We start from the raw sequence: 12,003 nt of genomic DNA on the forward strand, positions 1-12,003 counted from the left end.
AGCTTTAACAGGAACAAAATGTTATTAGTGTAAAATTGATCTGTCAGCACCAGGGTTTCTTCTGAGCCATGAATGGAAAGTGCAGGTTTTTTTTTTTATTTCCATTTTAGCTGTTGACTTTGAATTTTTAGAGTCCCCTGACTACTGTTTTTCTGTATTTGTTATTAATGGGATGTTGTTTGTGGAGTGGTATAATCTTAAGTCTGGCTTTGTTTTGTCTTTTTGTCACAGTTTGGGAGAACTCCTCTCCATGTGGCAGCGAGTAATGGAGGACTGGAGGTGGTGCGGCATCTCTGCGTGGCCGGAGCTAACACAGAGGCCATCACTAATGTGAGTCACGGGACTTTCCATAAATCCATGCTTTTACATGTGTTACCAAATAATTTAGCAAACCTAAGGTACAAGGTCTTCAAAAGTAGAAGTAAACAAGCAGATGACAATTCAGAGATGTATATAAATGCACTAGTAAATCTGAAGTATGAAATAATGGAATGGTTTACCAGCTGTTGGCTTTCACAACACTCCTGCTTAGATGGCCCAGAGATCGTTACTAATATGAGTCACCAACAAACCCACCAACGTTCAGACATTTCCGATCAGAGGGGGATGGGCTAATAAAAAAAAAAAGAACTTTCTGAAGTAAGAGTGCTGTTACTTTAAACACAGATTCCCAACCCTGGTCCTGGAGTACCTCCTGTCTTGTACAGTACTGTGCAAAAGTCTTAAGCACCCTATTTTTTTAATACAAACTTTGTTATCGATTTTTATTTTATGACTTCTACATTATCAAGTCAGTACAAAAACATTTTAGATTTCCAAACATTAGTTTTCCAGCACAAAATTAAATGTTACAGAAAAATGTTTGTATGTGAGTAAAGAAAGCAGCATATTACATAAGAGACACTTTTCAGGTAATAAACATAGTGAAGCCTCCTGGGTTTTGCTGCAAAAATAAGAAGCAAGTGACAGTCAAAGTCTCCAGAAGAACTGTGGCTGCTTCTGCAAGATGCTCAGTAAAACTTACAGCTCATTTCCTTATAAAACTGCACAAACTGTACCTGAGACGACTATTTTTTTTTTTTAAAGCGAAGGATCGTCACACCAAATATTGACTTTGTTTCATTTATTACTGTTTACTGCTCTTTATAGTATTTCTTTTATGTAGAAACATTTAATTTCATTATTTTTGAAGGCATCTTTGCTCTACAGCATTTCTTTGCATGTGCCTAAGACTTTTGCACAGTACTGTACATTTTCGTGTTAGAGCAGAGAGAACTAGGATTGGGAACCTATGTCTTAGAGAACAATGACTCATGACTCATAAAAGCTGACATCCTAATAACTGGTTGAGTAAAAGGAAGGAAATATCTGCTGAAAAAACTACTTAAGTAGTGCGTTACTCATTACACAGGATTGGATTTTCAGAGTAAGCAGTGGTGGTATTAGTAATGAGACAAAAACCATTCACTGCTGATAAACGGAAACCAAAATCACATACTGCTTATCTTATGTATTGCATCATACAGAAAGGACACCTCTTGTCTGTTAAAGAATACTAACAATATGCATAGTCTTCTCTGCTAACTATGTGACTAATGTTAGCAGTCACCATTTTCATAGGCACAGCTGTGCTAGGCTTTTCACGTGGGGCATTTTTGACAGTCGAGAGCAAGGGCTGTGGGCCATCTTGGATAAAATCTCACAATAAAGGAGCCAATCACATTCCTTATTAATTTTATAAGGTTCATTCAAATTTGTGAGAGACTGCCATATTCTGTGATGTTCTTACTACTTTGTAATGGTATAACATTATAATAACAGACGTGGTAAAAACCAGTCTTGTTGATATTTGCTAACCATCACAGCAGCATCAGTCTCTGAGTGAAAACAGACTTTTTGAGAACTTTTTGAGAGCTGCAGTTAGCCTTGTCTGTCCATAGCAGCACAGTCATACTTTTTTTTACCATGATTGGTTCCATAGTGCGTTTGAATATCACATTGTTTGGGCACAACTGCTTGGTGGGAAATGCAGTAAAGCAAAATGTTTTGTGGTTTATTTTCCAGGAGAAATATGCCATTGTCCATTTCGCTAGAGCACTCAGCATTCGGAATCCACCTTGCGATTCTACGACAAAGCATTTTTTTCAACGCATTGCAAAATGCTAGCCTGTAGCTTTATGCACGACGGAGACAGAAATGGTGCAAAATAATGCCAGGAATGGACCAGATCAATAACTACAAATTTTAAAATGAGCAGAAACAGCATAGTCAAATGTAACAAAGAAAAAGAAAATGTGTCTATAAATTTACCCAAGTATGAGTGAAAAGTGCTCTTCATTATGCTACTCTTGTAAGTGCAGTTTATTATTTGTGTAACATAAATGTAAGGCCGTAAACGTAAATGTTACTTCCCAACTCTTTTTTCAGTGTCTGACAAATGAGCACATTTAAGCTTGAGAGGGAATTAGAGGTCGTATTCGTCCTCTCTTTAGCCAGAGCTGAACACCGAAACTTTTACCATTAACATTACTGATCATCTTATGCGATAAGTGTTGTAAGAGTATATCTGAAGTTGTAGTTCTTCTCTAAGGTATCAGTATGACAATCTGGAAGTAGTCATGTTCAGTTCTATCTGTATTCAGCTCTGTGCGTAAGAGGTATTTTAAGGGCCTCTTACATACAATTATTAAATTATTCCATAAATGTTGTAGTGCACTAACATTCACCTTCCATTACCTGAAATCCAGTCCCTGCGGAAGCTTAGGAAATAAGATTAAGTCAAGGGAAAGCTAATTGGCGCATGTGAAATTGAGTTTCCAGTTTATTTTTTCCTTGGTATAAATGACTCCTAAAAGAACACAATTAAGTATGTAGTTCAGCTCTCAAGCACTGATTGCTCACTATTACTGGCTATATGCAGTTCTATAGTGGAATTATGACTGTGTGACTGAAGAAGTATGAAAACAGTACAGGTTGAGGTAGTTGGGTCTGTATTCATGTAATCGACTGTGGAGTGTCTGCTTCCAGTAGAGTGTGTGTGTGTGTGTGTGTGTGTGTGTGTGTGTGTGTGTGTGTGTGTGTGTGTGTGTGTAAGCTTTTCCCTGGGGAGCAGGTGTTATTGATGCTGCTTAAACAGTCTCCTTAAATGTGTGTGTTTGTGTATGGCATTATGCATCCACTCGATCATGTGCAGATGATTTGTGCGTATATGTGATGGAAAGAGAAAAGGTCTGTATCTTCCCACTGTTCTGTCAACCTTGAGCGATTCTCGGAACTCTGTGGCTTAATTAAAGCACATCAATTATCAGCACAACTCAGCCTCTCTTTGTAGATCTACGCTCAACACGTGAAGGACATCAAGCCTTACCCAATCTCTCCGAATGTCATTGCAGCCGTGTTCCCCATCACTAATTCTCACTGGCCCTCATTAGTCAGGCACCACTGCGCTCCCAGGCCAGCATGCAGTTACACTGTCCTAAGGAACTGACATAGTACTGGATTCAGTATTGTGTTTTTGTGTTTGTTAATGTACATTGATGGCTGATACACTATTCATGGACGTTAAAGGATGTCTTTTGGTCTGTTTGTGTCTTGTGTGCTTTCCAATCTGTATTCCTCTGTCAGTATGAGAACCCTAGCCTCATTGTGTCAGAGGAGTCTTGCCCTCTATGAGCACTTACCTCAGTCTTCAGCTTGGAAGGCACCTTCAGATGTTTTGAGACATCTAGTCGCCCATAAATGAAGAAAAATACCTCCCTCACTGGGTACTGTACAAGCATTAGCCTGAGAAATAAAGCAGATGGAAAAGAATACATTATAAAAAGAATGGGAGTAAAAATAGGAAGACTGATGGACAAAGATGTGGCTTTCAACACACGACACATGCCGTTCACACGTTTCTGCAAAGACATCTGACCTTCAAAAGTAGTTTTATAACTGCAAACAAAGAGCTAAGATATCCTGTCTTAGCTTACATTCACTAGATAGCTAGCAATATTCTAGTGAATTCCCTCAGAATTAGCTAGTTCCCTTAGCTAGCTAGCTCTAGTATTCACACTAAAATTATGAAGTTTTTTGAATATTTTGTAAAATTCTTCTCCCTAATTGTCAGGTTAGATTATACTAGCTAGATAGCTAGCATTGGTAGTTAATATTAGAAACATTTATTAAAATTCCTCTCAGAAATCCTGTCAGGTTAGGTGGTATTAGTTAACTGGCTCACATTCATGTTTATATGCAAATAGTTTGAACTCAAACACTATATATTAGTTAGCATTTTTGCTAGCAAGAAAGCTTTTTGTTTATCAAGAAAGCATTAGCTAGTGCTATGTTCTAGCACAGTAAAGCTGTGGTTTTTAACCCTTCTTTTCTATTCTGTTCTCTTCACTTGTGGTTATACTATGGATTTTCACACCTCTCTCACATTGACTGAATGTTTATTAGTGTGTATATGTGGCTGTGTAATGGAGAACGTTGTCTATTCAGAGTGCAGCTTTGAGAAAGAACCACAGCTGTTTTTTAGCTGTGTGATTAGCAGTATGCTTGTGGTCTCAGGTGCTGGCTGATTGTATAGAAGGGTGTTTAGTGTGGGGACTTAGGATTTACTGGTTTCCTCTGTAAGCCCTTGAGGTTTTTGTGTGTGTGTGTATGTGTGTGTGTATGTGTGTATGTGTGTGTGTATGTGTGTGTGTATGTGTGTGTGTGTGTATGTGTGTGTGTGTGTATGACATGCTCTTGGCCTTTCCTATTAGCAGGCAGCATTCCCAACACCCTGCGCTGTCCTTATGCTCATAAATCCAGTCTGTCTTTAGTCACAAAAAACCCAAATCTGCCATTGTCTTTGTCAGCTAACAGCTATCATCCTTCTTCTGGACCTCTATAGCGAATCAAGGACTCGCTGTTCGGATGTAACACCCTTTTTTTTTTCTCTCTTTCTTCTTCCTTCTTGTTCTTATAGTAGCATCAGAGCTCTGTAATAGGGAAACTGAGTTGTAATTCAGAACACTAATGGACTTTTACTTTCTCAGCCTTGCTCATCTGGACAGCTCACATCATTCTTCCCTGAAGCTTATTTCTTTTTGTCATCTTCATTTCTTCTTTTTTTCTTTTATAGGATGGAAAGACAGCAGAGGAAGTGGCAATTGCAGAACAGCAAGAGCATATAGCACTTCTGTTGGCCAAACTGAAAAAGGTTTGAGCTTTGTTATCCCATCATTAAACTACACATATGAAACTGATTGCTTTTGGTGGTTCTGCATTAATTAATTGTACTTTGATCACAGTTTGTGTGTGTGTGTGTGTGTGTGTGTGTTGTGCATATGTAGGCTCATAATCTATAATAACTGATTTCTGTTGTTTTATTATTATAAATGGCAATTGGCTGAATAATTGTGATGAACTATCACAATTTCTTAGGTTGGGTCCTGGTTTTATAAGCTATTCTAATATTGCATTCTTTACACCTACACTAATGCTGTAGGCAGATTTTCAAATTAGACGCAGGTCACGTTCGGCCTCTGAGATGCATAATATATTGTTCAACATTTTTTTTTTTTTTTTTGACTCTGCTTAAATCTGGTTCCATGTGCACTAATGGCTTCCTTTAATTTCCTCTGTGATTGCTCCCCTAGGACAACCACAAAGGCGGCTACATCCAGCAGCTGAGACCCACTCAGACACCTCAGCCAAGGATCAAGCTGAAACTGTTCGGGCACTCTGGTTCTGGGAAGAGTACGCTGCTAGAATCTCTGAAGTGTGGCATCCTGAGAAGCTTCTTTAGGCGTAGGAGACCCAGACTCACCAATCCTGTGAGACACCCAGCCTCACCTGCCACATCCAAACCTGCAGGTATGAAAGGCATTGCCACTCCAAAGAAGCCATTGTTCATGCTTCTGAGAACCGCCCCAAATAAGCGTGGAATGTTTATGGATTTTCAGAGTAGTAGATGGTTCTTGGTTATTGGTAGGCAGACCAAACAGCAGCAAGTAGTAGTATTGTACATGCCCTTTGCTTAAGAAGTTGAAACTTTAAACATACTGTATCCGTAGCCCCTAACATCTTTCATTTTACATTTCTGAATTTGATCATTTTTCAGTTTAGTACACATACACAGCAGATGCAGTGCATTTCCTTGTACAAGAGACCGTCATGAAACCAAGCCTCTTAAAAGGAAATGAAAGTTTCAGGGAAAGAAAAAGAGTTCTGTGGAAACTGTTGAGTGCGGTAGAAATATTCAGCACAGTGTGACTAACACATTCTCCAAATCCTCATGCAGGTGTAAGAATGAAGCCTGAAAAAAAAAATCCTTTTTTTGGGTGACACTGATAAGAGTGTTGACTGTAGAGCTGCTGCCTGTTATTCCACTGCTCCAAACCTGACTCAAGTCTGAGCCGGATTGGTTGAGTAACATTTCCCACAGTGATGTCATTCCTGGTCTGTCTTTGCAAATCAAAGAAGCCTGGGTATCGTGTGCTGTGACGCACACCTGCTTTGTCAGTCACTCTGTAAGTCTGTAAGGGCAGTGTGTGATAATCACTGAGGATCTCTTTGGAACATTCTTAAAGCTTTACATACATATATGTGTATATATATATATATATATATATATATATATATATATATATATATATATATATATATATATTATTATTACATAATCATCTTTGATAGTAATTAGCACAGTGATTTAAAAATTTGCCGGGTGACTTCACGCCCACTGTAGACTTTGCGCTCTGTACTTTGCATCACATAGCCATAGATAATACAATTCAGTTGTTTGAGCACTTTCACTCATAGGTGTAAATGCTTGTGGTCTTTAGACTAAATAAGATTTTTAACCCCTTAAAATCTATGGATACAGTCTTGCACTCATCACTCTTGTAACAATGCTTTTTCCTGTTAGGCTCTCTATAGTCACTAAATAATTTAAGATAGTAAATAAATTGTAATGGATCACCGAATAATAAGACGGGATTTTAAGAGGTTAAAGGATTTTGAATGATTGTACTGCCCCCTTCTGATTATAGGTTGTTACTGCACAATTACCAGGATAATCCTTTGCTAAACTTAATCCTTTAAAAAATATTACAGTGATTTGTCAGTGTTTATTAAATTTGTGTGTGTGTGTGTGTGTGTGTTTACTCCCATCCAGTCTCTGTGAGTATCTCCAACCTGTATCCAGGCTGTGAGAATGTGAGTGTGAGGAGTCGCAGTATGATGTTCGAGCCCAGTCTGACTAAAGGAGTGCTGGAGGTGTTCACTCCCGTCCACAGCAGCCTGAACACAGCCGATGACACGGCCACCAAGGCCATCGACATCCACACAGCCAACGTCAACGGTTAGACGCCCACTGTCCTCCTGATTTTCCTCACTCATTTTGTATTTTTATTATAAAACCTCATGAGTCATGTTATAGTCTGGATACAAATCTGAGATGCTTTCTAACATTTTATTGTATCAAGAAATGATTTGCTAAATGAATTGAAATATTTGCCAGAGTTTATATAGTGTCTTTATTATTCATGTGTCATTACTAAGTTATGAGCATCCATAGTTTTCTGTCAGAGTACATAGAATTATTACCTTTATCTGCCTGTAGGGTATAGGTAATGACCCCAGATTAGAAAATACATTCTGCAACTATATAATTAATTCAGAACTATTACACTTGAATGATATGGCTCATTGTAAGACATTCTAATTGCACATCCCAGCAGTACAGTAAAAATGCACTTCTGTGTTTGCACAGTGCATTAATATAAATTCTACTCTCTGAAAAAACAGTGCTATCTCTCAAAGGATTTATATAGAGATTTCGAACAAATACCTTTGACTGAAAAATTAATGAAAGTGTCTTAGAATAATATGTGATTCCCATAAACATTGATTGACCGCACCAATGCTTGCTCTTAGATTTTTTACTAAACCATTTTTCTGTCCTTTTCTCCGTACAGCATGTATACGCTATGGATGTAGTAGATAGAGATTAGGTTGGAAAATAAGGAGTCAAAAAATTCAGATTTAAGGAAATTGTGAATTGTCTGAATATTTCTGTCTACATGTGTGTGTGTGTTAGGTGTTGGAGACTTCAGCGTGTGGGAATTCTCTGGTAATCCAGTGTACTACTGCACCTACGACTATTTTGCGGCCAATGACAGTACAGCCATCCACCTGGTGACGTTCAGCCTGGAGGAGCCGTATGAGACTCAGCTCAGCCATGTCACCTTTTGGCTCAACTGTCTCAAGGCTCTCACGCTGCCTGAGGACAACATCGGTGAGTTTGGGTTTATGTGTGTAAGATAGTAAAGTAAGAGCATGTTTTGAGTTTATGTGTGTAAGATAGTAAAGTAAGAGCATGTTTTGAAGGCCTTCTTTAACACTACTACAGCAGGTAAGGTAGGACCAGACTATGTACGGCTGGAAATCCTTTTTTAAGACCATGTTAATTCTGTTTCATCTCATAATTCACATCAGGAGCTCTCAGCAGTGACCTGTGTGTCCAAGATTGAAATCATGACTTCAAGATTTTTATTAGAATTGAGTTTGATATCAATAGTTTTTCTGTCCTTACAGGGAACACAGGCTGTGCATGTGATATATAGAGATTATGCTGCAAAATAAGGACTTGTAATTCCTTATTTAATAAAAGTCACTTAATGGTTTAGGGGTTAATTTATGGAAATTGAGAATCATAACACAAGTACACAACTATCCAAATGAAAGCCTCTAATTTGTAGAACATCCAGAATGGATTTGGAAATAAATGTTCAATTAAATTAATGATTTAATGATGAAACATTTCCATCCTGATAGTAGAGGTCTCTTCCAGGATGAGCCTGCCCACATTCACAGGGCACGAGGGTTCAGTCAATGGTTTGAATATGAAATTGATGTAAATCATATGATATAGCCTTCACCAGATTTCAATTCAACTGAACACGTCTGGGAGACACGAGTGAAATGTTAGTGCTCTCCACCATCATCATCAAAACCTGACTTGAGGGAATATCGTTTGTACTGCTGTTCACCTCTCCGGTACAGTTCCAGAGCCCTGCAGAATTTATGCCGAGACATATTTAAGCTGCTCTGGCGGTTTGTAGTCCAACTTTATGTATAATTTCCTTTATTATGTAATATATACCTACTATAAGTACGTTAAGTACGTGTAGTACTACTACATTATGTTTGAATATTCAAATAGTTATGTGCCCACCACATGTGCAAGAAGATTCCAAAATTACAAATTACTCTGAAAGTTGACATTTTCTGACGGTGTTGACATTTTTTAGATTCCATGCTCTGTTTCGTGTTTTCCTCAGTTACTGCTTAGCAACCGTTGCTATCTGCCATCATCTTGGTCATGCTTTCAGCCCTTTAGCAAACACATTATCATTTCCTTGGTTATGTTTTGTATTTTAATAGCTAGAAACAGTCAAAAGACATGTCTGGGGGACTCATAGTAGTGAGTAGAGAATCTTATTTTCTACTTATTTCCAAATCCAAAAACAAATAGGACAAAATTGTTAGCTTTGGATTTGTGTGTTTAGTAGATCTCACTATCAGCTGAACACAGACACCAAAATTAAATTTCCCTCTCTTTGCTTAGGCAGGTCGTTTCATATGTTAAGTTGGATATATGAACTGGGTTTGAGTGAAGAATAAATACTGTGCATGAAATCCTCCATTAAAACACCAGTGCCGTAATAATTTATGATGAAGCGTAATCACAGTGTAATTCTAGCAATACAGAGAATTGCCTGTATGCTCGTCATTGCTTTCTCTTGCAGCTGATATATGAAATTCAATTTTCTGTGAAAAGTATCGAGACAAAAAATGGAAACCTTTTGTCGTGAAGACTCTTCTGTGGTGGAAAACGTATTGACTGTTAGAAAGCTCTGACACTCGAGACTCCACAACACAGTGGTTTATCCATTTATTGTTAGGCTTAAATTACATAGATCATCCACCATACCAGTTCCTGTGAATGACTATAGAAACGATAATGTAATAAAATGAGTGCATTAATACGAACCTATTATTACAACTGAAAGTATTTATACTTTCAGATTTGCGAATTCAGCACCACTGCGGTATAAAGCAACTTAAACAGAGCATCATTGTACTTCCAGCACCAATCTCTAACAGGATTGAGTGCAGTAATCATTAATGCTCTGCACTCTTTATGCTCTATGCTGTAAAAAACACATTTTGTAGAAACACTATCAGTCCATTAGGCTGCAAGACAGATTCTGGATTTCTCATTACTTGAATGGTAATGTACAGTCTTGAATGGTAATGTAATGGTCTTCTGCTGTGTTTCTAGCTTTTGGAGGGAAGATCAGAAATCCTCTGCACGTGGTGCTGGTGGCCACTCACGCCGACATTGCAAACCTGCCTCGCTCTTTTGGTGGAGAGTTCAGCTATGACAAGGAGAGATCTTTACTGAAGGAAGTCCGTAACAGGTAAGATTGTTATAGGGAGGTTGTATCTAAAATGCACAGATTACCCTTCACATTCACCCGTGCGTTACACGACATGACTAAGATCTGTGGAAAGTAGTCTGTCTTTGTAAAAATAATGATTTTGTTTAACTAGCTTCAGCTCTTTAAAATCAAGTAGGCTTTATAGCTGTATATTAGCTTTATTTTTCCATAACTGAAGACATCAGATCTTTAAGGTGAGGCAGCTGAGGCTGGTTAAAAGTGCCATTGATGCAGCTTTACTACAAACAAAGGACACCAGCATATAGTCTAACAGTACATGACCTATATACACCCTCATAATAGAGGACATAAATATGGGACAATACCAAATGCAGAACAAATACACATACTGTACAGTACACACAATACAGATCACTTGATCTTAACATGAGCAGTGAGTGAATAGTAGGACTGTCATGTGACAGGAACAGATGCAAATGCAGGTAACTGAAGTTTTATTTATATAGCTGGCAGACAAATCCAAAGGGTTAGGCAAAATCATAATCGAACAACAAGCAATGGTCAGGTGATCGACAAACCACATGGGCATACAGGATCAACATCAGAGATATGTGAAAGCAAGATACAATAGGCTTGTTAACAACAGGTACGAGACACTGAGCATATACTTCGCAATGAGAGTGAAGTGAGAGTCCTTATATACTGTGAGTGCGTAATAAAGTCCAGGTGCGTGCACTCAGAATGACGGTGAATGTGATAGAGTTTGTGATGGATGGGTGTTGTAGTCCTTGGCAGCCATGTTTGTAGGCCGCATTGTACACTGGGAGTCATAGTTGGACACTGATTCCGGCGTTGATGTGACAAGGACATTAGGCATATTACTAAATATCTAAAGAATTAGTAAAACATTAACAATTGTGTACTTTAAGAGTAATCGGGAAGAATCTCTTCTTAAAACATCGGTTTCAGTTTCATCTACATGAGGAGATCAGTTAAAATGAATGATATGCATACTATGACCAGTAATAAAAGTCAGATTAAAAAAAGAAGAGGATGAGTTCACAGGGTTTTGAATGTGGTTCATCTCGATGTGTCTTCCTCATGTTTTCTCAGGGAGTTTTTCCTCTGGCTTGTTCATTAGGTATCTACATTTCCATAAAGCTGCTTTGTGACAGTGTCTATAGTTAAAAATGCTCTACAAATTATTGTGTGTTGACTAATGTTGTTCTCATAGTAGTTCACTTAGTACACAGGTTCTTCAAAAGTCTTGCCTAGCAAAAAAAAAGCACGTCCCATTAAAGTTTTGAAGGTCTTCAATACTTAATTGTGTGAAATTGATCTTAATCTCTCGCAGGTTTGGAAATGATCTGCAAATAGCTGAGAAGCTCTTCATAATGGATGCTGGAGCCTCTAACTCAAAAGACATGAAGTTACTAAGGAACCTCTTATTAGAGCTGCGCAACTCCATCGTCTCAGTAAGAGCCTTCTGTTTTGGTCTTGTAATTGAGGGTGTGTGGTTTTGTTAGAACATGGCTTTTAACGATTCTGATATTTACACTTT

General features: G+C 38.2%; 1 protein-coding gene across 1 annotated transcript in view; it reads left to right on the forward strand.

The window, feature by feature from the left end:
* dapk1 (death-associated protein kinase 1) overlaps positions 1 to 12,003 on the forward strand; it is a 70,665-nt gene that overhangs the window by 53,209 nt on the left and 5,453 nt on the right. Inside the window, exons 18-24 of the mRNA XM_026931274.3 lie at positions 232 to 330; positions 5,114 to 5,191; positions 5,631 to 5,847; positions 7,151 to 7,336; positions 8,075 to 8,272; positions 10,322 to 10,460; positions 11,797 to 11,917. Of these exons, the coding sequence (XP_026787075.1) occupies positions 232 to 330; positions 5,114 to 5,191; positions 5,631 to 5,847; positions 7,151 to 7,336; positions 8,075 to 8,272; positions 10,322 to 10,460; positions 11,797 to 11,917 (1,038 nt within the window). The remainder of the gene's footprint in view (positions 1 to 231; positions 331 to 5,113; positions 5,192 to 5,630; positions 5,848 to 7,150; positions 7,337 to 8,074; positions 8,273 to 10,321; positions 10,461 to 11,796; positions 11,918 to 12,003) is intronic.

Source organism: Pangasianodon hypophthalmus, chromosome 24, assembly GCF_027358585.1.
Source record: "Pangasianodon hypophthalmus isolate fPanHyp1 chromosome 24, fPanHyp1.pri, whole genome shotgun sequence".
Classification (NCBI taxonomy): Eukaryota; Metazoa; Chordata; class Actinopteri; order Siluriformes; family Pangasiidae; genus Pangasianodon; species Pangasianodon hypophthalmus.